Source organism: Larus michahellis, chromosome 5 (genome assembly GCF_964199755.1).
Source record: "Larus michahellis chromosome 5, bLarMic1.1, whole genome shotgun sequence".
Lineage (NCBI taxonomy): Eukaryota > Metazoa > Chordata > Aves > Charadriiformes > Laridae > Larus > Larus michahellis.
In genome coordinates, this window is record NC_133900.1 from 81,685,442 (window position 1) to 81,710,761 (window position 25,320).

General features: G+C 44.5%; 1 protein-coding gene and 1 long non-coding RNA gene across 2 annotated transcripts; one reads left to right on the top strand and one right to left on the bottom strand.

Annotated features, from left to right (window-relative positions):
- Positions 1-10,440: 10,440 nt before the first annotated feature.
- On the bottom strand, positions 10,441-15,536 carry ING2 (inhibitor of growth family member 2). The gene is made up of 2 exons (XM_074588353.1): positions 15,207-15,536; positions 10,441-11,717 (listed from the first exon to the last, which is right to left on the bottom strand). Exons 1-2 carry the CDS (start codon positions 15,394-15,396, stop codon positions 11,047-11,049), a joined length of 861 nt encoding a protein of 286 aa, XP_074444454.1. The 5' UTR covers positions 15,397-15,536; the 3' UTR covers positions 10,441-11,046.
- Positions 15,537-15,660: 124 nt separating this feature from the next.
- On the top strand, positions 15,661-22,796 carry LOC141743642 (uncharacterized). Its single transcript, XR_012587132.1, has 3 exons — positions 15,661-15,793; positions 16,386-16,529; positions 19,695-22,796. It is a non-coding gene; the product is annotated as an uncharacterized LOC141743642 (long non-coding RNA).
- Positions 22,797-25,320: the final 2,524 nt, after the last annotated feature.

Sequence of the window (25,320 nt, forward strand, 5' to 3'; positions counted from 1 at the left end):
TTTAGTGATAAAGGCAGTCAGCCATCCCCAGCTACCCAGTGAGGTTCCAGTAGAAGGTGACAGGATTCCAGTGTCTATATTCACATGCAAAATAAAATTTAGAAGAGTTTTAGTGTTTTTAAGGCTTGCACAGTAGTAATGAGAGACAACTGAGAGAAGATACACACGCCATTTGTTTAGAGCTGTTGAAGTCCAGGCAGCCTCTCTAGTTGTGCTGTTTCATGATCCTTCCAAGTCTAACAGCAAACGTGCTGATCTCTAATGGGTTTTATTTAAGGTTTGAACAGAGATCTGCCTGAAATTATACACTGAAATAAAACTATGCCAAAGCTATTACGCAGTCTGTTTTAATGGAGTTGTTTCTATCAGCCCCATCTTCAGCTGAAACTTAGAACACTCCGTTAAATATTGTATCTCCCTACGCAGTTCAAAAGCGCGGCAGAAAGAGCAGCGCCACAGTTATTGCTTCAGCTACTTCCCAGGGAGCTTAAGAACCCTGACCCAGCAGAAGGTGAGCCTTGAGTTAGACGGCTTCAACTAGGATACCTTAGTTAGATGCTTTTGGTGGATGCACTTCAGCCATCAGTAGAAAATTGGGCAGTATCTTACAGGAACGAGCTCGTTAGTGAGAGTGGCTTTAGTTCAGGAGCTTGCAGCCACTGTCTCTCCTCATTTTTGCTAAGCAAGGCAAAAATAAACAGTTTCAACATCATTACGGCTTTATTTTTTTAACAGAGCCAGTTTCTGAACAGAGACAGAACCTGCTTTGTGCAGATTCCGTACTTTTGCCAAGGCCACGATTTAAAATTGCATCTTGGTCTTATCAGTTATATTCGGGCTGCTGAATGGGAGGCGAAGCACCTGCTGAAGAGCCTGTTTGCACAACACCTTTGGAGAATCAGGTAGAAAGGAAAGGCACAAGCGGTTAGGAAGTAACATCAGTTTATATCAGCGAGAAAAATAAAACGTGTTTGAAAGCAGTCAGCCTAAAGAACTCCGCTTCAGCTATAAAAAAAATAAAGGAATGGAAGTATGTCATTTTTATATTAATCAGATTATTCAATTAGAAGCTGTGCTTAATTTAGTGAGAAGGAAAATTAGGACTATAATCTGGGCACATTTTACATATCTTTATATGCAGATTTACTTAGGTCATAAATTTCAAGAAGGAGCCTTATCAAATGCTCTGTTGTTTTGGCAAGCATACTGACATGGTCTTAATTTAATAAGAACTTTTTCCTGCCGCGTTTTTAAAATAAACTTCTGCCTAGAGGCTGCATTCCAAAATATCAGTATTTAATTTTTTTTTTTTAATTTTTTTTAAAACTTTCATCCAGAGACAGAATAGAATGTTTCTGGTTATACTCAGGACGTTCCTCCTGAGAGGGATTTGCGCGATTTGCATTATTAAGAAAAGTCTTAAATTTCTTCTCAGTTCGTGTAATTCTCACAAGCTTGAACAGCCTTTTGCGGGTGGCAGTTACTGCAGCTGCAGTTCAGTCACTCCGGTGCACTCCACAAAGTCAAGCCTTTGAAATCTGTGTGTGCTTTCTTCTCTGCTGTCGTACCTCATGCCAGCGAGTACAGATGACAAGTCATTAAATACAAGGGAGAGAGGTGTTAGCAAACGAAAAAATAATTTATTAAATACAAGACTTATGTCTGACCTGCTTCCCCCAAACCAATTCCGTCTCCGTGGCAACAGCCACAAGCATGTGCCAAAACATTCGTGATTCCGCTAAAGAAAAACTTAAATACTTAAAATGTCACTTTTCAAGCAAGCCTCGTATTTTAATCCTCCAACGGGTTTCAAAAGCGCATAGCACGTTTACAGGAAGACAGGGCTTGTGGCTCGTAGAGCTTTGTCAGCTCACGCACGAAGCTCACTCCCCACAGCAAGCAGGGTGTAAGACCAAACACAGACTCCCTAAACTTACAGAATCACAGAATGGTTTGGGTTGGAAGGGACCTTAAAGATCATCTTGTTCCACCCCCCCTGCCCTGGGCAGGGACACTTCCAGGCTCCCGCAGCGCTTTGGGAGCAGAGAGGTGTCTCTCCCACAGACAAGTTTAGAATAGCTCTGGTACTGCAATCACAATGTTCTAGGCTACCATGTTATTACAATGTTCTTTACTTAAAATCATCCAGGGGTACCTTCGCAGTTTACTACAAATATTTTAATAGTGTAAGAGAGGAAAGACTCAAAATTATACTCACCTTCTATTACTAAATAAAATGTAATCATAACATAGATGAATTTGCCACTCCAGTGCATACTATTGTTAGATTACAGTTTACTGCATAGAAAAATCATAGCCAAAGTATGATTTTTTTTAATTATTTTTTTTTTTAGAAAATGCTCAGTGGTCTGTTTCTGTATCATTTAAATTATCATTATGCAACATTTCTGAGTTTTATGAAATTAATACGAAGAGTTCTTCACAGATACAGAAATTCCAACGACCTAACCGATACTCAGAAATCCAAGTCATTTGCCATTTTTGAAACTTCTTAAAAACTCCCCCAGAAGCCATTTAACAGTGAGATTATTTTACATCCCATGTTCCAGCTCTCCTGGTCAACCTGTACTACTCACTGTGTTCAACTGAAGATACAATTGTTTGTTAGCATCTCAACATTACACCTTTGGGGAAAAACATATTTAGGGTTTTTTCTTATAGAATTTACCGTCTATATGTATTTGAGTATGTTTCTGTTATCTGTTCACAGGATAAGAGTCTGGGAACCACCTGAACACCAGCATAACGTTATTCCAGGTTATGAAGGCGTACATCATCCTGCGATCAGCAAACTCCAGCTGCTGCAGGAGAGGGGAAAAGGAGTCCTACTTGCAGGTCTGTAAAACTGATTATGATACTGGTAATGCTTCTCCAGTTCCGTTTCTCATCCTTCTCCAGCAATAGATGGCATGTTATTATTAAACATTTAGAAGGCAATAATGTAGGTATATAGTGGGCTGCAACTCTGATATGGTTTTGATATTATCTTGGTTTTATTTTTATTTGAGCAATGATGGATACTTTCCCCTTTTAAATGGATACTGAGGACTTAAACTTCAATATCTGATGAGGTCAAAAGGAGCCTCGGAATAATGCTCTGTCTGCCCAGCAGCAGCTGACAGACTATGGATCATGCAGCCCCCCTGTTTGTCCCTGCACTGGAGAGCGGGATCAATGATCCCCAGGAGGCATCTCTCGGGCACTGGGCTATTTCAGTGGCTCCAATAAAGTGTTCCTCAGACAACAATTAAAAGCATTCTTCAAGGCCTGAACAGCACATAGTCCAGAGAGGACAAAGTCAAAAATAGTCAAGGAACAAGAAAGCGGAACTAAGGAAATAACAGTACCAGATAACCAACACGCAAATAGCAGAAAACTGAGGTTTGTTGTTGTTTGTTGTTTTTGGTTTTTTAGCCACAGGTTCCCTTTACTCTAGACTTTTAATGTCCATTTATATTCATTTCCACCACTCAGACTAATAACCCATTCGTTGTTATCCTCAAACAGCAAGAAAGCAGCATCTCCTTACAAGCCTGAAAAGGACAAGTAGCTTCTGTGGCAGAGTAAGAATGCTGGGGCCCCTGTGGGTAAGTGAATTAATTGCAAAACCTCTCCCCAGCTCCCTCCCCTTTCCATAAAAAAAATTAATATAATAAACAAACCAATATTGTTCCTCCACAGCCAACAAACACAGCTACTGTGGTAACCTCACATAGTACCTGCCCGGGCTGCTGTCTCACAGATGATCCTTGCTGTATTTCTCACTGGAACGTTACAGTTGCAAGTAAATTGCAGTCTTTTCCCCAAAAGTGTGAAAAGAATTTACGCACCTAAAGCTTGTCAGATTTTTAAATTCGTGCTGCGTATTATGTAGCACCCAGTTTGCCTCCCACAAAAATCTCTGCCTCAACTGAGACCATGCAGGGGCAAAAATGAAGTTTGGGGTGGTATCTATAAGCCTACCATTTCCTAGCCTGACTGGTGACCTAAATAAAACTTTCAGTATTAGGTTTTTCCAAGATGTAATTTATACTACGGCTGTCAGGAGTTAAGATAGCAGTTGCCATGGAGCTTTAATCTTTTTTTAGGCTTTAGTCAAAGGAAGCTGGAAATCTGTATGCTGGGTAGAACCCTGCTCAACAGAATTTTATTTAAATTGGGACAGGATTTTATCCTAATTTCTCTGCTGAAAGTTATTCTCAAAGGTTCTAGAATTCTTGTTATCTTATTCTGTTTTTCAGCAGGAGATGAAAGTTTCCTTTTAGGCTTCTTAAAGCACACTACACGTTCAACCACAGAAGTACCCGAGTTGCTTCCCCCTCACTCCTCCAACCATAAACTGTAACTTTCTACTACTCTTAGTGTGCGCAGCTAATCACTGTAGTGCGATCCATTCGCCTCTTTCACCACTGTCAGTGGAGGTACTCCCTAAGTACGCAGAAGCAAAACTTTGGGGAGGATTTTATTTTCTGCGTGCCCACTAATCCCTGCGCTGGAAAAGAGACCTTTGGAACAGGAGAAGTAATTACAGTTGGAATCCATAGGTATGCTACTTAGAACTTCCCTGATATATATTTAAGGAAAAAAGAAGCGTGCAATGCGTGAAGTGCATCTCCAAGAAGTACGAAATTGGCCATGCTATAGTCAGTACTCTTCTGCTAGAACACGACTGCAGCAGAACAGCAACGCGGTCCAGTGTAATACCTGCAGCTAACACATTGCTGACTTACTTAAAACTGAACTTGCATCGGAAACCAAAAGAATGCAGAAATTGGTGGAAAAAAAAATAATGCAGAATTTGTCAAAATAAGCTTTTAGATCTCCTACCCTAGCCCAAAAAAAAAAATTAGAAAGGATTCAGGTGCAATATGAGCTTGAACTGAAGATGATACTTGGATTCAAAGGCAAATGACAGCTTAATGAAAAATTTGCCAGAATTTTCACGAAATAGAAGTGTTTCCTGTCCAGCTGTAGTGGAAATCCATAATCCTCAAGCTGTTCCAAAGACTGCAGGGTAATGGGAGAATTGGCACAAAAGAGAAGATTTCAAGCTTTTTCAATTCTTTCATGGCATGCATTACAAAAGAAGCATGATAATAGTAAAAAATAAACATCTTTTTCCTTTCAGGGTATGTAAGTCTGTGGGACTTGAGCAGTTGCACAGTAACATCTGGGTTTACCACTGAGAGCAAGATGTCTTACCTAACCAGCACTGGACAGAAAAACAATTCTTGTGGGTTTGAGTGACAGCCCTGTTCATCATCTTAAGAGGATCCGATGCAAAACCAATTGTCCATTCCACTGAAAAGAAAGACTTCTTTGGAGAAGTATCCCCTAGCAGCCAGGAAGAACCTGGAGAAAACTAGACTGTCCGATGATTAAAGACACAAGGAGCATCTCGGATCTCTTAGAGAGTGCTATTCATAGAATGGTTTGGGTTGGAAAGGACCTTAATGATCATCTAGTTCCAACCCCCCTGCCATGGGGGATGGTGTTGCTGTTGTTTACCACAGGTACGCACCTCCCACTAGAATACGTAATTATTCACTGTACCCAAGAAAAGCTATGCACTGTGGATAGGATTCAGAAAGCCATAACCGTTAAGGAAACTGCCTGAAATAGCTCAAAAGAACTTTTGAGAGGTGAGGTAAATAAGATAAGAAGTGCCTACCTTCAAGAACAGATGCTTTACTCTGAATTGCAGGGAGATAGACATCTCCGTTCAAGGTTTTCAACCGTTCTTGAGCTAGGCTCCTATAGGAAACTCCCACAAAACAGCAAGCACTATTCATAGAATGGTTTGGGTTGGAAGGGACCTTAAAGACCATCCAGTTCCACCCCCCTGCCCTGGGCAGGGACACCTCCCACCAGCCCAGGTTGCTCCAAGCCCCATCCAGCCTGGCCTTGAACCCCTCCAGGGATGGGGCAGCCACAGCTTCTCTGGGCAACCTGGGCCAGGGGCTCACCACCCTCACAGCAAAGAATTTGTGCCTCAGATCTCATCTAAATCTCCCCTCTTCCAGTTTAAAACCCTTCCCCCTCATCCTATGGCTCCCCTCCCTGATCCAGAGTCCCTCCCCAGCTTTCCTGGAGCCCCTTTAGGGACTGGGAGGGGCTCTAAGGTCTCCCTGGAGCCTTCTCTTCTCCAGGCTGAGAACCCAACCTCACCTGACTGGCTGAGGGCAGACCTTCCCAACACACATCGCGGTTAGTCTGCCTGGTCTGTAGCATTCCACAGGTCAAACCATACTTGGCCTGGCTCAAGCCTCCTCCGCAGAGACACGCCAGGGCTGCTAGTCCTGACCGAGGAAGATACACTACTGCTAAGCTATGGCATAAGCAAGTTGCTTTTTCATTGCCCACGATACATCTCTTTGCCCAGACTCCCTGAGCAGACAGGCTGCCTTTCAGGACTAATACATCTGTCACTGGGGTTTAAAGCAGGCTTCAGCAAGCAATACCTACCAAGACAGTATTAGCTTTGAAATACACAATAGAAATTCAGACATATTACCTGATGCGATAAAGTATCTTCATGATTTGCAGGGGCTTTTACCATTGCTCTTGTTAGACTCAAGTATGCATGAAAAAAATAAAATAAAATATTAGATTGCAGAATTTAAAGCAAGTTGGGCTTTTTACGTGAAACCTACATATTTTTTCAGTCTGAGGCGTCAATGTCAAAGGCTTGCAAAGCTACTGGAGATGAGACCTCTTAACAAGAGCAATATGTATGCAGGTGGGAGGGAGAAAGGACTTGAAGCCCTTAACTTGCTGGTGTGGCGATCGCTGGAGCTCTGTGCCAGGAGACTGGCTGGGTTTCAGGGGAGACCAAAGAGGGTGCAGTTCAGCCCAGCTGAGTCTAAAGAATAAAACCCCAGATTAAGACTCTGAGAATCAGCTCTGTTGCAGTCAGAAAAGGTACAAGCCACAGAAGCGCCAAACTGCTCATTTTTAACTATGAATTCAGACAAACTGTAGTAGTTTCCTTCAAGCTGAAGTTAGAGGCTTTTAAAGGAAGAAAAAAAAAAATCTTTAAAGTTAGGAAATGCCATCTTCTTCACAAAGGCCCACTTCAGCTCTAAAAGAACATCCAAAATGGAAAATCCTTAGATAAATTCAGGGAAGAATGGGGCATTTGACTTACCACCCTTCTGTACCAGTTTCAGGACTTGTCAGTACCACGTTACCATTTCTGGATGTGTAGATTAGTTAATGCTTGGCAGGGAAATACAGTTAAAACCGGTTTAAATACGGAGGTATTATCATTGTGCTTTTTAGCAATCAACGGGTATGAACATACAACAGCATGCAGAAGACCACACTTAAAGAATTTGTACCCATCATGGCTGGTAATTAACTGTATTTGGATTCAGGCAGATTATACGACAGAATAAAGTAACACTAGAGGAACTGTATCATCTGGAGGAAACCTGTGTTAACCTTGTGTTCTATTCCAGACCTGCCACAATTCCAGAGTCCCAAAAAAATGTAGTAGCTGCCGGAGATTGCAAGATGGCCTTATAATATTCAATTATTCAAATATTCCATTAATAATCATTATTAAATTGCTCATTTTGCTTTCAAAACAGTAAGCTTTCTATTAGGTATATTTTGTTTTGCTTTAAAGTTTGATTAAATGATGATTTTGTCAAGATTAATCAAACTGGTCCATGGGACAATGATCCAGGAACACTCTTGCTCTGATGCATTTCCTTTTAAATAGTTTATGGGGACCTTTAGCTGCTGCTGAACGTGCATGACTTCAAAACTGAAAGGCAAAAAGCAAGAACTTAGAAGTGCACCACATTTTCATAAGCTTCAAGAAAACAACATGTAACCGACACTGGATTAGGATGCAGCATTAATTTTCACAAAAAGGAAGCAGTTTCCTCTGTAGTTACACACACTTCTAAAACTTCCAAACTTCCGAAGTGTTTGTTGCCCAGATATATATATTTTTTTTGCAAGAGGCCAGACTTACTTCATAACAGTCAATACATATCTTGAAGATGGACTGGTTTAAGTGTTTGTGTTCCATTTTCGCTTCACTAGTGAGGTTCAGCCCTTTAAAAAAAGGAACTCAACATAAAGAAGCAGCATAAGAGTTCTCTACTTACCTTTCTAATTTCATACCAGCATCTTACATGCATCTTCAGCAATTACCATTGATCTTCTACAAAAACGGATGCAAAACCACAAAATCTGGGTTTGGTCAGAAAGGTGGTGAAATGCTAAGTACCAGATAACATCAGATCTTCTCTCATTTACGTTTTAACAACAAAGTAGTCAGAGTATTTAAAAGAGGTAATTTCAGATGCACCCATGTATATTTGAAGCACACTGCTAATCCGCTTATGAACTGAATTAATTCTGCATTTGAGCAATTTCATGTATTAAGCACGCAAGTGCCATTTCCCCAGCAATATCTGCACTGGAAACCTGGAGAATTCATATTCCCTACTAGAAGGGCTATTGGCATGAAAGAAAGCATCCCTGCATTAGAGATAAATTATCTGGACCGCTTCCAGAATCTAAAATTTTCTTTCTGTAACACCACAACGTACACTTCCTACTTTGGCAATTATTCCAGATGAACAATTATATAAGGCTCCCAGCTTTCTCCTCTGCCTTGGGAAAAAAGTATTCTTGATTTAGCCAATAGAAATTCAAGCAATACTTTTAAAGATACATTAGTAATGTTACTAGTTACAATTTCACTTGTACTTTGTTCTGCAACTTCAGTGTTTACTTAAGTGATGTTTGTTTTTTAATACTAGGGAGCATCACCATTTTAGGTAGATGTTAGATGTTCCTGCAATCCCCAGCCCAAGGCTTGCAATCAGTCTTCCCAAGAAGGAAATTTTAAGAATCATTAAGCCGTAACAAATAGAAAAAGGCGTAAAATGCACTGAGGCGAACTTACAACGCTTGTCTCCAGCAGCTGGCCTGATCATTCTCCATCAGTAGCCATCATCTCGCCCCCTCAAGAAGCCGATTTTTGCAACCTACGATTAGCCACTAGGTCTGGAAATTAACGGCCTTGGGATAAAGCTTACCTTCTCTCCTGCCCTGCTGATATCAGAGCCCTTACAGTAGTGTCCTGCAAGAGATGTTTGCTTACTGCGGTGCAGGTCTCCCCAGTGGAGCTAGTCCACTTGATAAACCTACAATTTTAAAAGGAAAAATCCAAAACACTGGCTTTACGCTTCTCTGCCATATGTTAACTAGTGTTACTTGCAAATGCTAAATCCTGTTAAGGAATCTGATCATAACTGTGGAAACAGGCTCGGTATTTTACATAGCTTATAATATTTAGAGTCCTGCGCATTGATTCATACCATCTGGCCCGACAGCACTGAGGCTTTCCTTATGCCAAGCATGGTGCACCCAGCCCCCAGCCCTGGCCATCACAGCCCTCTCCCGGAGATGCAGGAGGGAGTTTTGATGGCATTCATCCATCGTGGTTTGCTTTTGCACACCTGCCTTCTGGGCTGCTCTCAACTCAGCACAACTGCTTCTCCATCGGGCTTGGCCAGAGATGGTGTCGCTTTTCCCTCTGCGCTATCAAGGGAGACCTTAGCAGCAGAGACCTATGGGGACCTTCTGAGCTCTTGCAGCCCACCTAGAGATAACCCCCAGCCCTGCAGAGCTGCTCTGCCTGCCTTGTCAACCTCACCAGGGCACAGGCGGTCTCAAGGAAGACAACTGTTGAGCTGGAACCCTAGGTGCAGGCTTTGGTACACCACTCACTCCTCCTCAATTAGCACCTCCCATTGCAAAGGGGCAGAAACAGCTGTTTTCCATCTTCTTGGGGACGAGGAAGTTCACTTTTACCTACCACCCAAGGAGTGTTTAGACACTACCAGCATACTTCAGGACAACACTGTTACTTACCCTGTCGGAAACCTGCTGGGATTTGTCTGCCGGCTCTGTGCCAGTCGCACTTATGTTTTGTTTATTAGCTATCAAAACTTGTATTGAAAGCTTTTGCCTTAGGCCTTTTTAGATAGTTGCCCAAGTCCAAGAACTATGGTGCCATGCCTAAACCCAGGTGTGACCACACACATACCCAAATGCCACTTAAGGAAAAGCAAAGTTTACATCCCAGAGAATACCGGTCATGTTTCAGCTCTCTAGAGATCTATTAGGATGAAGATTTCATCATATTTGCAATTTCTGTTCCCTGAGATGTCAATAAACCCTCCTCTCAAGGGATTCTTATACCACTTCAAGGCTTATATAGGCAACGACAAAACATAAACAATCAAGGAAATAGGTTCAGCATTAGAGAGACCATCTTAAACAATAAAGACCACATCAGGATCTTTGACAGGATCCCAACAAAACCCACTAGGAATATCCAGAACTGCTTTATACACCATAATTCTATCATATCCAAAAACTGACTCCCAAGTGTAAAGTCACAGAGACAAGAGTTTAATATTGACAAAAAAAAAAAAGCTTAAGTTAGTGGTATTTTCTTCCTTGAAATAACATACTGGTCATATGAAAGTCACTGAAGAGGTCTGCTTTTAGGTCGGAAGACTTTTACAGTTACAGCTGAATTCAAAAACCCTAATTTCAAATGTGTGATGTTAACACAAAAAAACCTGAAAACTTAAAACCTGGGATAAAGAACAAGCTCAGTTGTTAAGACTCTAGCAGTTACGTGCGGCCTTTCAATGCCTTTCCCATAACATGAAAAGTTCTTCAGTATCTTTCCGACCACCATTATTTCAAGATTCACAAGGTTTTTTAAAATACTAATGGGGTTAAATTGAAACCAAGCGCCATATGCTTGTAATGTCTTCTGTGAAGGTCTGAAGCCACCCTGTTTCAACTATTTGGTTATTCAGTGCAGAAAGTTAAAGATCACAGAAGGTATAACAGCTTTTAATACTCCATTAATATTATAGATTAAAAATTATTGCATAGTCTTATGCATTTCCTAAAACAGCTTTCTCTGGAAATTAAACATTTTAATATAAAAGGAGCAACTCTTTAAAACACGAATTGCTTTCACTACCTCGATCTTCTATCCTTTTTTGATTTGTCAGTACATTTGTCCATCGTTTTCTCATTGTCTCCTCTGCACTTGGGGCAATACCATTTCCCCTTTGGTTTGTAGGTGAGTCCAACACACGAGAAGTGGAACCACTCGATAGGACACTGTTCGTTATCACATCCTATCATTTCGCCGTAAGACACTTGGTTGCATAAGCAGTAAGTCGGTTCATTGGGATCAATTGCAAATTCTACAGGTGAAACTTCTCTCTCTTGTTTGGCTTTGGAGCGTTTTTTCTTCTTGGAAGATTTAGATCTTTTTTCTTTAGGTGGCTGATCATCGCAGTCATCGATACCATTTGCTATATGGCACAGATCACGGCTTTCGCTGGTTCGCTGGCGACGAGGTCTACGTGAAGATCTCTCTGGCTGGCAGGACTCCATCTTTGCCTTTTCTAGAGGCTTTTCGCTCTCAGACAGATCTTGAAAACACTGAGAGTGTGTTTCCATTTGCCGGGCTCTATTCTCTACCAGTTCTAGCATCTGAGTAACTATTTGAATTTTTTCATCTCCAAGTTCTTGGCTGTTGATTAACGCACGCTGAAGATGCTGCTGCAAGCGTTTCTTCTGAATGGGATCGTTTTCTGCCTTGTATTTTTCATATACATCATCTATTTCTTTTAACGCTTCTATAAAATAAACGTAACAGGAATAATTACACAAGATGGAACATGCTCAAAAAAATACAGAAATGTATTTCTAACTGATGAGAAATAGTACAAATTTTAATTATAGTATACCCTAGTGGGCTAGATCAGGTATTTCATTCAAGTTGCACGTGGTCATCAAATCAGTGTTTAAAATCACAATCTGCTGCAAGAAAAAATTCAAGGTCTAAGAAAAAGCAAGCTTGTTTTAGCCATTGGAAAAAGAAAGGTTACCCCAAAAAAGGGGACCATAGCTGCTGGAGCATGGATAGTCCAGATCCTGCCTCCGGCTGCCAAAGTAGGAATATCTCTATTGAGAGTCTTTACCACACTAGTTACAAAGCCCTGGCCTACAAACCCAAGCAATAGCTTATCATATCACAGGAAGGAACTTGGAATTCATCATATATCATGATATATAACACTCCAGAATTAGGATACTCGGGTCCTCTGCCTTCCCCCTTCTTATTCATCTAAAGGTTTGGCATTACACTTTCAAGTAGACATAGTTATAAAAGGATTATGACAACTGAAGTTACACCATAGCAAATTTACAACCAGGATTTAAATCATCTTAAAGCACTCAAAAAGCTTTTTCTATGACCGAGACAAATTACGGCACGTTGCATTTCAAATCGAGGTTGAACTTTTCAGAGCAGGTCACCTCCTGTTTAGTGCATCCCAGGACATTTTTAAGCTACTAGTCATGAGTGGATCACAGTTTGACTTCTAAGATTTTTCTCTTCTTGCAAGTCATGCAAAATAACTGGATGAGTTGCTGTGAATCTTTCATAAAATTTAGTTCTTAGAAGCAAGTTTAATGAACCCAAATATGAGATTAACAAATGCCTTATAAGCCAGTCTTAGCCTCTACTCTGTTGTTCTGTATCACTGGATTTGAAAACAATATTTTCCTGACCAAAAGTCACACTAGATGTGTACACAAAAGACAGAAATTGTTAACATGGAAGGAAATAGATGAGTAGACCTGACAGTGAAACCTGATGCACTGTGTCAGATACAGCACTGGCTCCTTCAGAAACAATTTAGGGATTTTATTTGAACAGGCAAGGGAATTTATGAATGATACTAAACTATTTACTTCTAAAGCAAGAAGATATGCAGTACAATCTGTCTCTTCCTAAAGACCTGCATTTCACAAACTGGCTTTCGTTTTTAAAGAATTTGTCTGCATTGTACAGTTGTGAAATGATTCGAGCTTACGCTAAATGGAAACCATAGATATTATCTCAACATTGTTCACAGTGATTTTTTTTCCTGCTGACATCTTGAAACAGTAGCTGAAGCGTGAACAGCCACTTTTTACTATAAATTCCGAAACCTGTATGACAACAAGAGCCGAAAGCATTTTTTTCTGTTCCTGATTTTCACTAGGGGAAGACAAAAATCACTACTCTGCCTGTCCAATAACTCAGCCTATTCTTTCTCGATACTAGCATTCCCGCTACCATTAAAAACACAAGCTTTGTTTCCCTGCATCTTCAGGTACATCTCTTGCCTGTTGCCCTGATGGGGGAGATAAAAATAACTAACTCTCTGCTCCTAAAAAGCACGGAGTAAGGTACATTGCAGGCTGTTGAACCAAAAAGGCATAACCAGAGTACAATATTCTGCAGCCACATTGTCTCCCACGCAGCCTTTTTTTATGGAGGGGGGGGAAAGTGTGTAGTTACAGATTTCCCATATTGAGAATGCCCTGTTTAGAAGAACCCACAAGCAATAGCTGTTCGCTTTTTCACACTGTGACAGAGAACCACTTTCGCCCTATATGAAGATACACTGAAGACTTCAAATGGATCGCCATCCGTTAAAAAGAGGAAAGAACTTTTGGACTGAGAGAGATGCAAGTTCACCAAACTCCTTATTGGTCCCTGAGATTAGAGAAGGCATCCATACACCCAACTAAATAGCTCTGAAACCCCGGTTAAAAAAAAAACAACAGCACAAAAACACAACAAAAAAAACCCCAACACAACACAAACCAGGGCCAAGTGTTCATTACAATAATCTCATTAAGTTTGGTGGAGCTAATAAAAGCTAAAAGGATTTCAGTTTTCCAAGCACAGGAGTGGCTTCGTCCCTCCTGTGTGAACTATCACTACCTTTTAAATTAGCTGAAGTTATAGAGCACTGCTTTTACATCTTCAAAATTGGGCATAAAAACATTTTTATCCAATTTTTAGGGTTTAGGGATTTTTGTTGGGTTTTTTTAACACTTGAAGGCTTTGGTAAAGCTGGCAACAAACTTCTGCAGGCCAGCCTCGACCAAGAATTCAAAATGCTGCAGACGAGTGTAAAGGTAGACTTTAAAAACACAGAAAACTTACAAAAGCCTGTTCTTATGTATCTTCCAGGGCAATTAGAAAGAGAATTGAAAGAATCTCGTTTACAATAGCTGTCGTCAGGGGTGGCCCGTTTAACGTCTGAAAAGCCTTAACGGTCCCCTCTGACCCATGCTGGAGGAAGCCCCCCAGGAGGGAGGAGGACACAAGGGAGACGGGGATCCAGGTCCCACTCCACGGCACCAAACCCCGCTCGGCCCCTGCTGCACAGCTGCAGCAAGAATCACTGAACGGTCCGGGTTGGAAGGGACCTTTAAGGGCCATGTAGTCCAACCCCCCGCCCTGGGCAGGGACACCTCCCACCAGCCCAGGCTGCTCCAAGCCCCGTCCAGCCTGGCCTTGAACCCCTCCAGGGATGGGGCAGCCACAGCTTCTCTGGGCAACCTGGGCCAGGGGCTCACCACCCTCACAGCAAAGAATTTCTTCCCAATATCTCATCTAAATCTCCCTTCTTTCAGTTTAAAACCCTTCCCCCTCGTCCCATGGCTCCCCTCCCTGATCCAGAGTCCCTCCCCATCTCTCCTGGAGCCCCTTTAGGGACTGGAAGGGGCTCTAAGGTCTCCCCGGAGCCTTCTCTTCTCCAGGCTGAACCCCCCCAGCTCTCTCAGCCTGTCCTCACGGCAGAGGGGCTCCAGCCCCTCTGAATGCCCCTCAGGAGCGGGTCCCACCTTGCAGTTAGGCAGAGGGGCGGTAATTAGAAGACACCGCAGCCGCGTAGCGCGGGGCGGGACGCCTTTAATTACTATTTAACCCTCATTTCGGAAGAAGCCGCGTCTTTGGCTGAAGTTCCGGGCAACTTCCCGCTCCGCGGACCCTCTCCACGGCCACGCTGCGAGCGCTCCATGCAGCAACCCCCCCACCACCACATCTCCCGGCCGCCAGAGCAGCCATTTACGGCCGGAGGGGGGAGAAAGCGGGAGCGGCCCGGCCCGGCCGAGCCGGGGCCTAGCGCCGGGCAGCGCGGCCCCGCCGGCTCCCACCCCCCACTCCGCCGGGCCCGCCCCGGCCCCTCCGCGCCGGGCGCATGTGCGGCTGGCGGGCGGCGGCCCCCCCTCCTTTACACCCCCCTCCGCCGGTGCGGTGAGGCGGAGGCCGCGGCGGTGCCCACCTTGGCACTGCGTGTCCATTTCCCTCAGCAGCGAGGCGTTGCGCTGGATGTCCAGCGGCAGCGACTCCACGCACTCCAGGTAATCCTGCACGTACAGGGAGAGCAGCCGGGCCCGCTCCCCGCCCGCCGCCGCCGGCCCCGCCACCAGCTGCGGCCCCGCCAGCATCATCCCCCCGCCCCAGCAGCACATCCGCTGCCGCCGCTGCGCTGCCCGCCGAGGGCCGGGCCGGGCCGGGCCGGGCCGGGCCGAGGCGCCTCACCGGGCCGCGGCTCCCGCGCCCCTTCCCGCCGCGGTGCCGCCGCCGAGCCCCGCTCGCAGCCCCCGCCCCTGCCCGCCGGGCTGCGCGCATGCGCCAGGCCCTGCCCTTATAAGGCGCGGCCGGCGGCGCCGCCAGGGGTTCGCATTCTCCCGCCTTCCCCTCTCCCGCGCTCCTATTGGCCCGCCGGGCGGCAGGGGGCGGGGCAAGGTGCGGGGGCGGAGCTTCTCTTAAAGGCGCACGCTTTTCTCCCTAAGGGGGGCGGTGGGGGCCCGGCGGGAGTCCCCCTGCCGCAGCTGCGTGAGGCGAGGAGGAAGGGACGGCGCGGGGGTGAGTAGCGCCGTCTGGCCGCCGGTTTTCGGTCAGCTTCTGCCGCCGCGGCGGCGTTATCGAGGCGGGGATAGACCGCGGGTGCCTGAGGGGATCCCCTCAGGCTGGGGGATGGGGGCTCGTTAACGGTCGTTAACGGCTTCAACGGTCGGTGTCCCCCTGTTGATCCGCTCTTCCCTAAATATTCTCTGTCCCCTGGGGAGGCGGAGGAGTTTCTCTCAGGGGTGCTGGCTGTCATGGAGTACGCGCGTTCCCGGCGTACAGGCCGTGAAACTCCGCGCTGTGCTTTCAGCCATAAACCCCAACGCTTTCAGGAGATAATACACGTTTCCGGGAGGTAATACACCTATTCAGGAGATAGTACAAAAGGTGTTTGAGCAAGGAGAAAAGTGCCGAAGTTTTACGTTCGATGGTGAAAGCTGCGCCGCCCTCTCATTTTCTCAGCTTATTTTGGCGCACAAAATAATCTATCGGCGCTGTTGGCACTAAATCTCTCAAAACGCACCTTCCCGAAGGCACCGTGTCTGACAGGAGGGGAATGCAAGTAAGTTTTATCTCAAGAATATAAACACACATTAATTTTTTTTTGCAGATGGCTCGCGTATTGCTCTCCCAAGCGCTGCCGTGAGCTCTATCTGCAACGATTTATTGCTGAAGAGCAGTTTTCGTCGTGAGGTGAGGTTTGTACCAGGAGCGTAGCGACAGGCAAAGTGCCGGGAAGGCGAGTTTCTGTCTGGTACGCAAGAATGTGCTCCATAGTCAACCCTTTCTCCCTGTAGCAGTTGATAGGGTGAGGCTTCTAATTAATTCATATCCTCCAATTGTAAGAAGCATCAGTTTAGACTGTTCTTGGCCACAATAAGAGCAAAATGATTTGTGATAAGCCATTACTTAGGGAAGCTGAGTGACATTTTATCCCGAGGAATCATTTCAGAGAATTTTAAATAAGGCATCAAAGAAGTTTAGCCTTTTCAAACCCACTCGCCCGCCAACAAATCTCCCAGTTTTGAGGGAGTATCCTGTCTCCCCCAAGGCTGTTGCAGAATTTGTATCAAATGTTGGCCACAAGAAATATAGTACGAAACAAAAAATATACTTTCAAGCTATGTACTTTTTCCTACTGGGAGAATGATATAAACCATATAGAATTACTAAAAGGTTGAGATTTCACCCCCACCTCTCTTTCAGACCTGTTTCTGATCTTTCCTACATGAATAATTATTGGTAAGGCTCAGGGGGAAAAAAATCTTGTGGAGTCTTGAAACGTACTGAGGACACCTTTACATTTTGCAGTATGTTACATTTATATTTCAGGAACCTGAGAAAAAGTGAGGGAAAATATGATATCTGGCAAATTTGGAAAAAACATAGCATTGGAGATGATTGAATTCAAGGGTAAAATGAAAAAAAAAATCCAACCCCACCAAAATCCTTCTGTGTTAAATTTCTACCTTTAGGAAAGTGGCCAGCACTACAGAGTCCTCATACTAATCCTGTAGGTAACATTTCAGGATGGCATGGTCTGGAGTTGCGGTTAAGCAGCAGCACGGGTTGCGCAGAGAGGCTGTCTAGTCTCCATCCTTGGATATTTTCAGAGCTGAACTGGATGAGGCCTGGCACAACCTGATCTGGCTGCAAAGCTGCCTCCATCTTGATGGCCTCCAGAGGATCCTTTCCAGCCTACTTTTTTTGTATGATTCTGTGAATACATGATCTGTGCCAGATGGCTCGTCTGAGGACAAAATTCATGTATTGAACTTCGCAGACTTTGATCAGCATCTCACCTGATGGCCGTCTGCAAACATTACTTTCTTAAGACCCAAGTTCACGAAAACATTTAAAGACATTCTTAAGTTTCAACTCATGTAGCTACTAAGCTGGTATCCTACATGACAGTGATTTTCATACGTCTGCGTTTAAGATGATGAGTAATTGAGGCTGTAGAATGGTTTTGCCCGAGTCAGCAGTGTGTTGGCAAGTTCATAGAAATGAATGAAAACAAAGTTGTAGGCAGTACTTTCAAAACATTCTTTATTACGCTGATGTCACTCTGGCCAGAAAAACAGGAAGTCTGCAACTCAGTGTGTTCATGTTCCTAAGAGGATGCCTTCATCTTAAAATCCGTAACACCAGTAAAACCAGCTGCTGCTTTTTTGTGTATTGTGACAGCTCAGATTACGAAGCTAAACCTCAGACCGTTCTATGCTACTCGTCTCATTTTTGCACAAATAGATTTAGAAAGTGAAAATAACCTAGTTACCTCCACTTCCATCGTCAGTAAACTGCTGAAACTTTATTGTCGGGTGTTCATAGCTGTCACTTCTGAGTAACTGAAGCCTCCTCCATTGAACTATTTCATATAATACTTACAGGTAACACTTACTGTAAGGCAAAAGGCACTAGCTGTATACCAGTGCAAAAGGACCTGGATTAATATAAGTAATACAATATTCTTTAGAAAGATGTTTTGAGGGGTTATGTTTCTGCATATAGTGAGTTTGAATGGTTGTAGCGTTGTGCTGTCTCATGAAGGAATAAAGCTGAGAAATAGAGATTTCCCCTACGGAGCAGAAAAATAAAGCAAAAATGTTCATTAAAAATTAACATGTTATTTAAAATTAAATGTTAATCACAATCAAATGTTAATTTAAAAGTAACATTTTGGCATCATTTTTTTTTCCAACAAGAAACTACGTATGCACCGTTGGTAAAGAAATAGCCGAGAAAGTCTTTTTAGAATAATTTGTAACATTTGTTTCAGGTGGGTTTTGTGCTAAAAACTTGCTGTTTGTTACTATGGGGGAAGCAGTATCTAAGGTACAGCAGAGATCAGCTAACGTTTCCTGAATTTAAATGTTGTCTGCTGTTTTCGAACACTAAAATAAAGATTTGAATTTTGAGTAGTCTTAAGAATGCAGCAGTAACATTAGACCAGATTTCCCTAGGAAAAAGAAGCCTTAGCTTGCTGCGTGTTTGAAGCCTCTGGGGGGAGGAAAGCAAGAGAAGCAGGCTGAATTCTCTGGTTTGATCATGCCTCAAAATGGGTAGGAGCACTGGAGAATTTTGATGTATTGTACTCAAGTTTGCAAGTTGGTAGCTTCCGCAACCCAACTATGTCTTCTTTTGATGACTCTGAGAATAATCTGGAGATAAGAGGTACAGTAGAGCAAAACCCTGCTATTTGTAGAGACAGAAAGGCAGAACGACCAAACATTTCCACCAACTCTTTCCACTAAGCGGAGCATTGTCAGCTTGAGGTTGAAATTCACAGTGGTATCAGGGATGTGTTATTAGGGTGTGTTGCATAAAACCTGACTCAATGGTTATCTTCCAAGAGTAAATAATACACAGAAGTCCTATATTCAATTTATTTGAAGCTATTTATATGTCTCTAAACTACCCCCACTTTTCATGGAGAGTAGATCACAAAAATTTTGTTTCTTTATCATTTGTCAGTATAGTTTTTAAAAGTCCCAATCACAGTATTCCCCTTCTCTTTGTGAAAGCTTATTTCATTATAGTATAGATTTTACTATGATAAAATATTTCCGGATATTTAATCCAAATCTTATTTTCCCCAGTTGAAGTTTTGCCTCCCATCTTTCCTAATCCTGATTTTACATCCTCAAATCATAGCTGGACAGATTCCTGTCCTGATTCACCTAATAATACACAAGTTGGTTAGATTTTTTTCAGCTCTCCATTGATAGCCCAGGAAGAGTTTCAGCCTGTGGAAAAAATAATACAAAGCAGCATTATTGATGAGGACAAGTCCATTAGGGGCTGTGAGTGTGAAAGACCTACTTAGCATTTAGTGGAAATGCTCGAAGGATGACACCAGTGTGCTTCTCTTAAGCAAATGGAACAGAATTGGGTTTTGATGATATATATTTCTTGACAGGTATGCTTCTCTGGTTTCCATGGGATGAAGAGGATGAAGAATTCTCCAAGATAGCAAGAAAAGAAATGCAAAGAAAGAATCAGTACAAGCCAGATGGGCTATTAAAAAAGTCAGCCGAATAAAGATAGAAAGGTCATATAGAAAGGCCATAGCTGACCGTCGTATAGGCAATATTCCAGGAAGAGGCTCTTTTTGCCAGAGCTACAGAGATAGTAGCGTATTTGTCCAGGTAAGCTATTCTTGAAAACTTCTCTAACATCAAGTCATTCAAAAAAGATACTTCTCTGTAATGGTAGATGTCATCACTTTCGATTTTCCTTAAATATTAGGCCTGATTTATCTGGTGGAACACAAATCATACGGAAACAACTACTATTATTTTTCTCTTTCATTTACAGAAGTGTAGGACACCTGAAAATAAGACATAAGATCAGATCATTTCAATAAGGTCATAAACTAAACCAGTACAATTCCCGAATTTCCTGAAAACCCTGGCATGTGTTTTTCTCCCAGCTAGTCTCATCCTCCACCGTGTCAAAGAGCTTTCTAGCACCAAGTAACAAAATCCTGCACGGATCAGGAGGTGTATGTTCTTCCTCATCCAAATGCAAACATCTGTTCTAAAGCTGGAGGCGTTCCAAGTTTTCTGCCAATATGCTCTAAGAGAAAATCTCTTCCCGAGACCAAATTAGTGATTGATTGACTTGTATTAACATGGGGAAGAAGGCAGCTGCAATATCTAGCTCATCTTTCTTCTTCCAGCTGCTGGGTTGGAAGATGGGTTATCTCACCATGAGCAGAGTGAAAAATGGAGTAGTGTGCAAACTAACTTTTCTTTGTGCTTTGTTTTTTAATAACTGTTTATTTTTACAATTCTTCCTATTCAGCTTCCATACTCTAATCCCGTGGCTGTACCCAAAAGTATTTTGAGAAATTGATAGGCCCAAGGCAGGAGTTGTTAAGGAATTCGCTTTTACATGGCATCATCATTTCCATCAGCGCATATTGACACATTGTGGCTTTGTTTTGAGCAGAACCACACTGCTCCTTTCTTTTGAGAGTATCCGCTCTGTTCAGAGTGAGGAATGGTAACAAGTTAATCTTAGGCAAATAAGCAGCCACTGTCTTTATTGTCTTACGTGAGCCCTGAAGCTTGATCCTCTTCCATTGGAGTAAATGGAAGAATCCAGGTGACTTTAATGGAAAAGAACTGAGCCCTTTTTGCCCACAATAAACAAAGGGATTTTTGTGTGCCCTTACCTGAGCTACACGCTAACATGCATCCTGAGTGTCTGTGATTCTGCTACTTGGCACAGGTCAGGTGAAAAACACATTCTTACTTCTTCCTCTCATGAGAAACAAACATACACAATCGCGCCTTTGTAATCGAGATTGTGAAACGAGGGCAGGCAGTGCACCTGCAGGAAGTTTCAGTAGTTGATAGTTTAAGACATTCACGGTACTCTCCCCCATGTGGATGTTAATTTTCCTTTCCAACTCAGGAAATAAAGGTGGGAATCATGCAGCCAAACATGTCGAATGAGACAAGAATCTTAGTATAAATAGGTATTGTCCTAAAAATGTCTACGCTGACTGTAAGGAGAGCCCAGGTCTGTTGTCACAGATGTCAGTGAAATGAATTCCACTCCGTATGCAGAAAGGGGGTAATTACATGCCTACAGTTACCATTTATGAATTTCAGAGTTCCCCTGAAAGCTTGAAGAGAGTTTTGGCATACGTCATAAAAACTCCGCACCAAACAGGAGGAAGCCTAATTTATTTTAACCTCCTAGCATGGATTTTTTTTCCCCTCTTTGAAATCTGCTTATCCAAACCTAGTATAAATGATTAATCTCTAGTGCAACTGAAAAGTCACTGCAAATAGCACCAGAGAGTAATTTCATATCTTCAAAATACCTCTGTAGCACCGAGTCACCTGCATTATGTGTTTCTTAGGGCTGCTGCTGCTATGCAAATTTTTCAGTGCCTCCACTTACTCCAAGTTAACAAAAATTAGTATTCTATACTGATATACATACGACTGATGCATGCTTTTTTCCCAGAACTGACAGAGTTTACATTTGCTTTATTATTCAGCTGTAATTGTGAGAAAAATTATTTGTTAAACAAGCTGAATAGGTCCCCAGCTTCTCAACCATCCTCTTCCCCAAAATAATGAACAGAAGTATGATGTTTTCTCTAAATGAAGGAAGGATTTGGGGTGGAAGGCAGTTGTCAAAATATGGGCAGCACCCTCTTAGACTGCAGTTAAAATGTAAAACACCAGAGGATTTAGAAAATTGGGAGAAGGTTGGTTAGATTGGCTTTCTTACTGGTGACAAAATCTCTTTTGCCCAGTGTGATTGATCTCTGGCAGTGGCATTTAAAACATGTTGTTTCGCAGTCCTCTTGGGCCTTACAATTAATGTTACTTGACCATCAGTGACAATTCAAACTTTAAAGGGCTGTAGGCTCAGATGTCGGAGCCGAACAATGCGTTTTTAGTTGCAGAAATGTTACTGGAGGAAGAAAATACCTAACTGGTAACCACTGGAACCCAGTCTTCTGCCTTAGCAACGGGCAGCTGCGCTCAGAAATTACCCTGTGCCTTTTTCAAATTTAGCCTACCACGTGTTTGAAACTATTATCAGGTATTGACACAAACTCCGTTTTTCTGAACGCTGATACGTGAGCGTGTCTTCAGGGCAGGTGGGACCCTCTGCTGTGGTGTCTGACAGGCCAGCCTCGTGTCTGCATCGTCACCTGCAGGTGCTGGGGATGCCGTGAGGGCCAGCTCTGTGCTGGCAAGTGTCCTGGCTCAGCCACGTGCAGCCACTGTCTGCCCGCAGTCACGGGGGTTCAGCGGGATTGCATGCAAGGACGAGAATTAATGACAGCTGAAAAATTGATACTTCTGGCAGCAGATGTAAAATCGGGGGCGGTACAGGGGTAATGAGCACAAATGACAATATTTTCTTAAAAACACATAACCTTTGCTGTGGCAGTGGCAACTAGAACCATCTGGAAGGCACACAGATGCAAGTTGATTGTTGTTAAGTGGACAAAGAGTGTGGCATATTAAACACTATGCAAAACATTGAAAAAAACGCATGTTTTAGCAGAAAGAAAAGCTTACAAAAATATTCTACCAAGCAGATATTGCTGTTATTTTCGCTGCGGTTTGCATCATATAAAGCTGGGGGATAGTTGTGCCTACTGAAAGAGCGAGACAGCGCCAAAACTCTTTCAGTGTTGTGCTTTTCCCCCCCTCAGTTTCTGCACCACTGGCCCATGTTATCTCATGTCAGCCTATTGTCATCTCTAGTCAAGACGAGTTCGATTGGTGATGTGTTCTGTCCTGCTAACAAATCTGAAGCATTCACCATAAACTACAAGTGTGAGAATTTTGTCCCCGCACAGAGAAAACCAGCCCAAATTGTCTGTAGTGCGATCTTTAGGGTGAAAAAAAAAGAAGAACAAGCCAACAGCGGTGGCTGCAGAAGCTCCAGCTTGTCAACACCAGCTCATCTGTGCTCTTCAGCTTGTGCCGCAGGTGCCACCTGCACCACAGAGGGACGACAGCTCGGGAAACACTAGCTTCAGCTAGCCTGCCATGTATCTCTTTTAGCAGGTGGAACTAGGACATCGGGATTTCATTACAGTTTCTCGACTGAAAACACAAGAGAACTTCATAGAGCGGTGCCCTAGTTTAGTTGCTTCTTTTGGGATGGGTTCTTTGATAGCATTTTAATTTGTAATCTCTATTTCCCCATGCTGATCATGTGAAGAATTAAGGGAGAAAAGAGAGAAAAACGCTCAAGTGTCTGAGACAGCAACCAAACCAACAGCTCCAGCCAGGTGTTTGTCAGCCCGTTGTGCACCTTCTCAAAGCTCCTGCGAGAAGCTGTCAGAGCTGTTGTTGACAGTTCTGTGCAGAGCTGCTCCCTGCTTTGCTCCCTGCACTCCTCTGGGGTCTGACATGGCTGGAAATGTACCGCCATGTGGGGATTGCTGGAAGAATGAGACCCCACCTGCAGTGCTGCTCTGGGTCCCCAACATAAGGAGAACATGGACCTGTTGGAGCAGGTCCAGTGGAGGCCATGGAGATGCTGGGAGGGCTGGAGCCCCTCTGCTGTGAGGACAGGCTGAGAGAGCTGGGGGGGTTCAGCCTGGAGAAGAGAAGGCTCCGGGGAGACCTTCCAGCCCCTTCCAGTCCCTAATGGGGCTCCAGGAAAGCTGGGGAGGGACTCTGGATCAGGGAGGGGAGCCGTAGGATGAGAGGTAATGGTTTTAAACTGAAAGAGGCGAGATTTAGATGAGATCTGAGGAAAAAATTCTGTGCTGTGAGGGTGGTGAGCCCCTGGCCCAGGTTGCCCAGAGAAGCTGTGGCTGCCCCATCCCCGGAGGGGTTCAAGGCCTGGCTGGACGGGGCTTGGAGCAACCTGGGCTGGTGGGAGGTGTCCCTGCCCAGGGCAGGGGGTGGAACTAGGTGATCTTTAAGGTCCCCTCCACCCCAAACCATTCCGTGATAGTGATGAACGAGCGGCGAGTGATGCCCGGCAAAAGGGGATGGCCTGAGAGTGAGCCCCGTTCTGTTGGTGCGCCGGGCGCACTACCTGCGTGTCTGTCGGCCGTGACGAGGGCCCGCCCCGCGCTCACCCGCTCAGCCCGGGGGCCTCTCGGCGGGAGGATGCGTGAGGCGGAGGCGGGCGGGGCGCGGCCGCGCCCGGCACTCTCTGCCGGCGGTCCGGGGACTTTCCCCTAGGCGGGCGCGGGGCCCATGAGGAACACAACGTCCTCCGTGCGTGGCCTAGAGAGCAGGTCTTCAGAACATCCCGCCCAACAGGTTACCCGCCGCCTTAATATATGAGCCGCCAGCCCGGATGTCCTTGCAGTCAGAGCGAGGGTTAATTGCCGCTCCGGCTCTCGCCCTGCCGATCCCGTAGGCGGTGCACAGAGAGCGCGGCCCGCTCGGCGGAACCCCGCTCTCCCGGGAGCCCGTGGTACCGGCCCCGCTGAACGCGCCCCGCCGCGGCGCCTCACGGGGAAGATATTATGCAAATGAGACGTCTTAGCCCCGCCCCCCGGAGGCCGCCCTGCGCTCCAGCGCCGCCTCGCGGGCAGCGCCCCGCCTCGCTCCCCTGGGGGCTGGAAAACAGCAGCTTTTACCCATATCCACCCAAATTGGGGTGCGCCAGCGGCAACCCGCGGGGCAGCGGCCCGAGAGGAACCAGCCATAGCCACCTAACCTGCTCCAGCAGCCCTCCGAGGAAGCAGGAGCCATCTTTACCGACTGCTGAAAAGGCAGGGTCAGTTTTGTTTCGGCGGGTCAGGTCCGTTTGTCTCCCCGAGACAACACCGTTCTAGTTGGTCCTCGTCAGCAAGGTCAGACAATTAACCAGCATCCCCATCACTAGCGACCAGGACGGTGCCCGGGAGGGAGACTCAGCGGTTTTACAGCTGGCAGGACCACACACATGCTCCTTGCCACAGCCAATTCTCTGAAATCCCTCCTTCCTTCCTTCCAGCATAATGAAATGTTAATAAATTCTCATTCAAATAACACTTATTTACTCATACGTTGGAAGCTCTTTGTCGGGCCGCAGAATGTGAAATGAAAGTAACA

Bases quoted from the DNA above. Each gene is read 5' to 3' on its own strand.
- ING2 (XM_074588353.1), bottom strand. From the start codon at position 15,396: ATGTGCTGCTGGGGCGGGGGGATGATGCTGGCGGGGCCGCAGCTGGTG. The intron at 11,718-15,206 runs GTGGGCACCGCC...TTTATTTTATAG, and splicing joins AATGGACACGCAGTGCCAAG to AAGCGTTAAAAGAAATAGAT.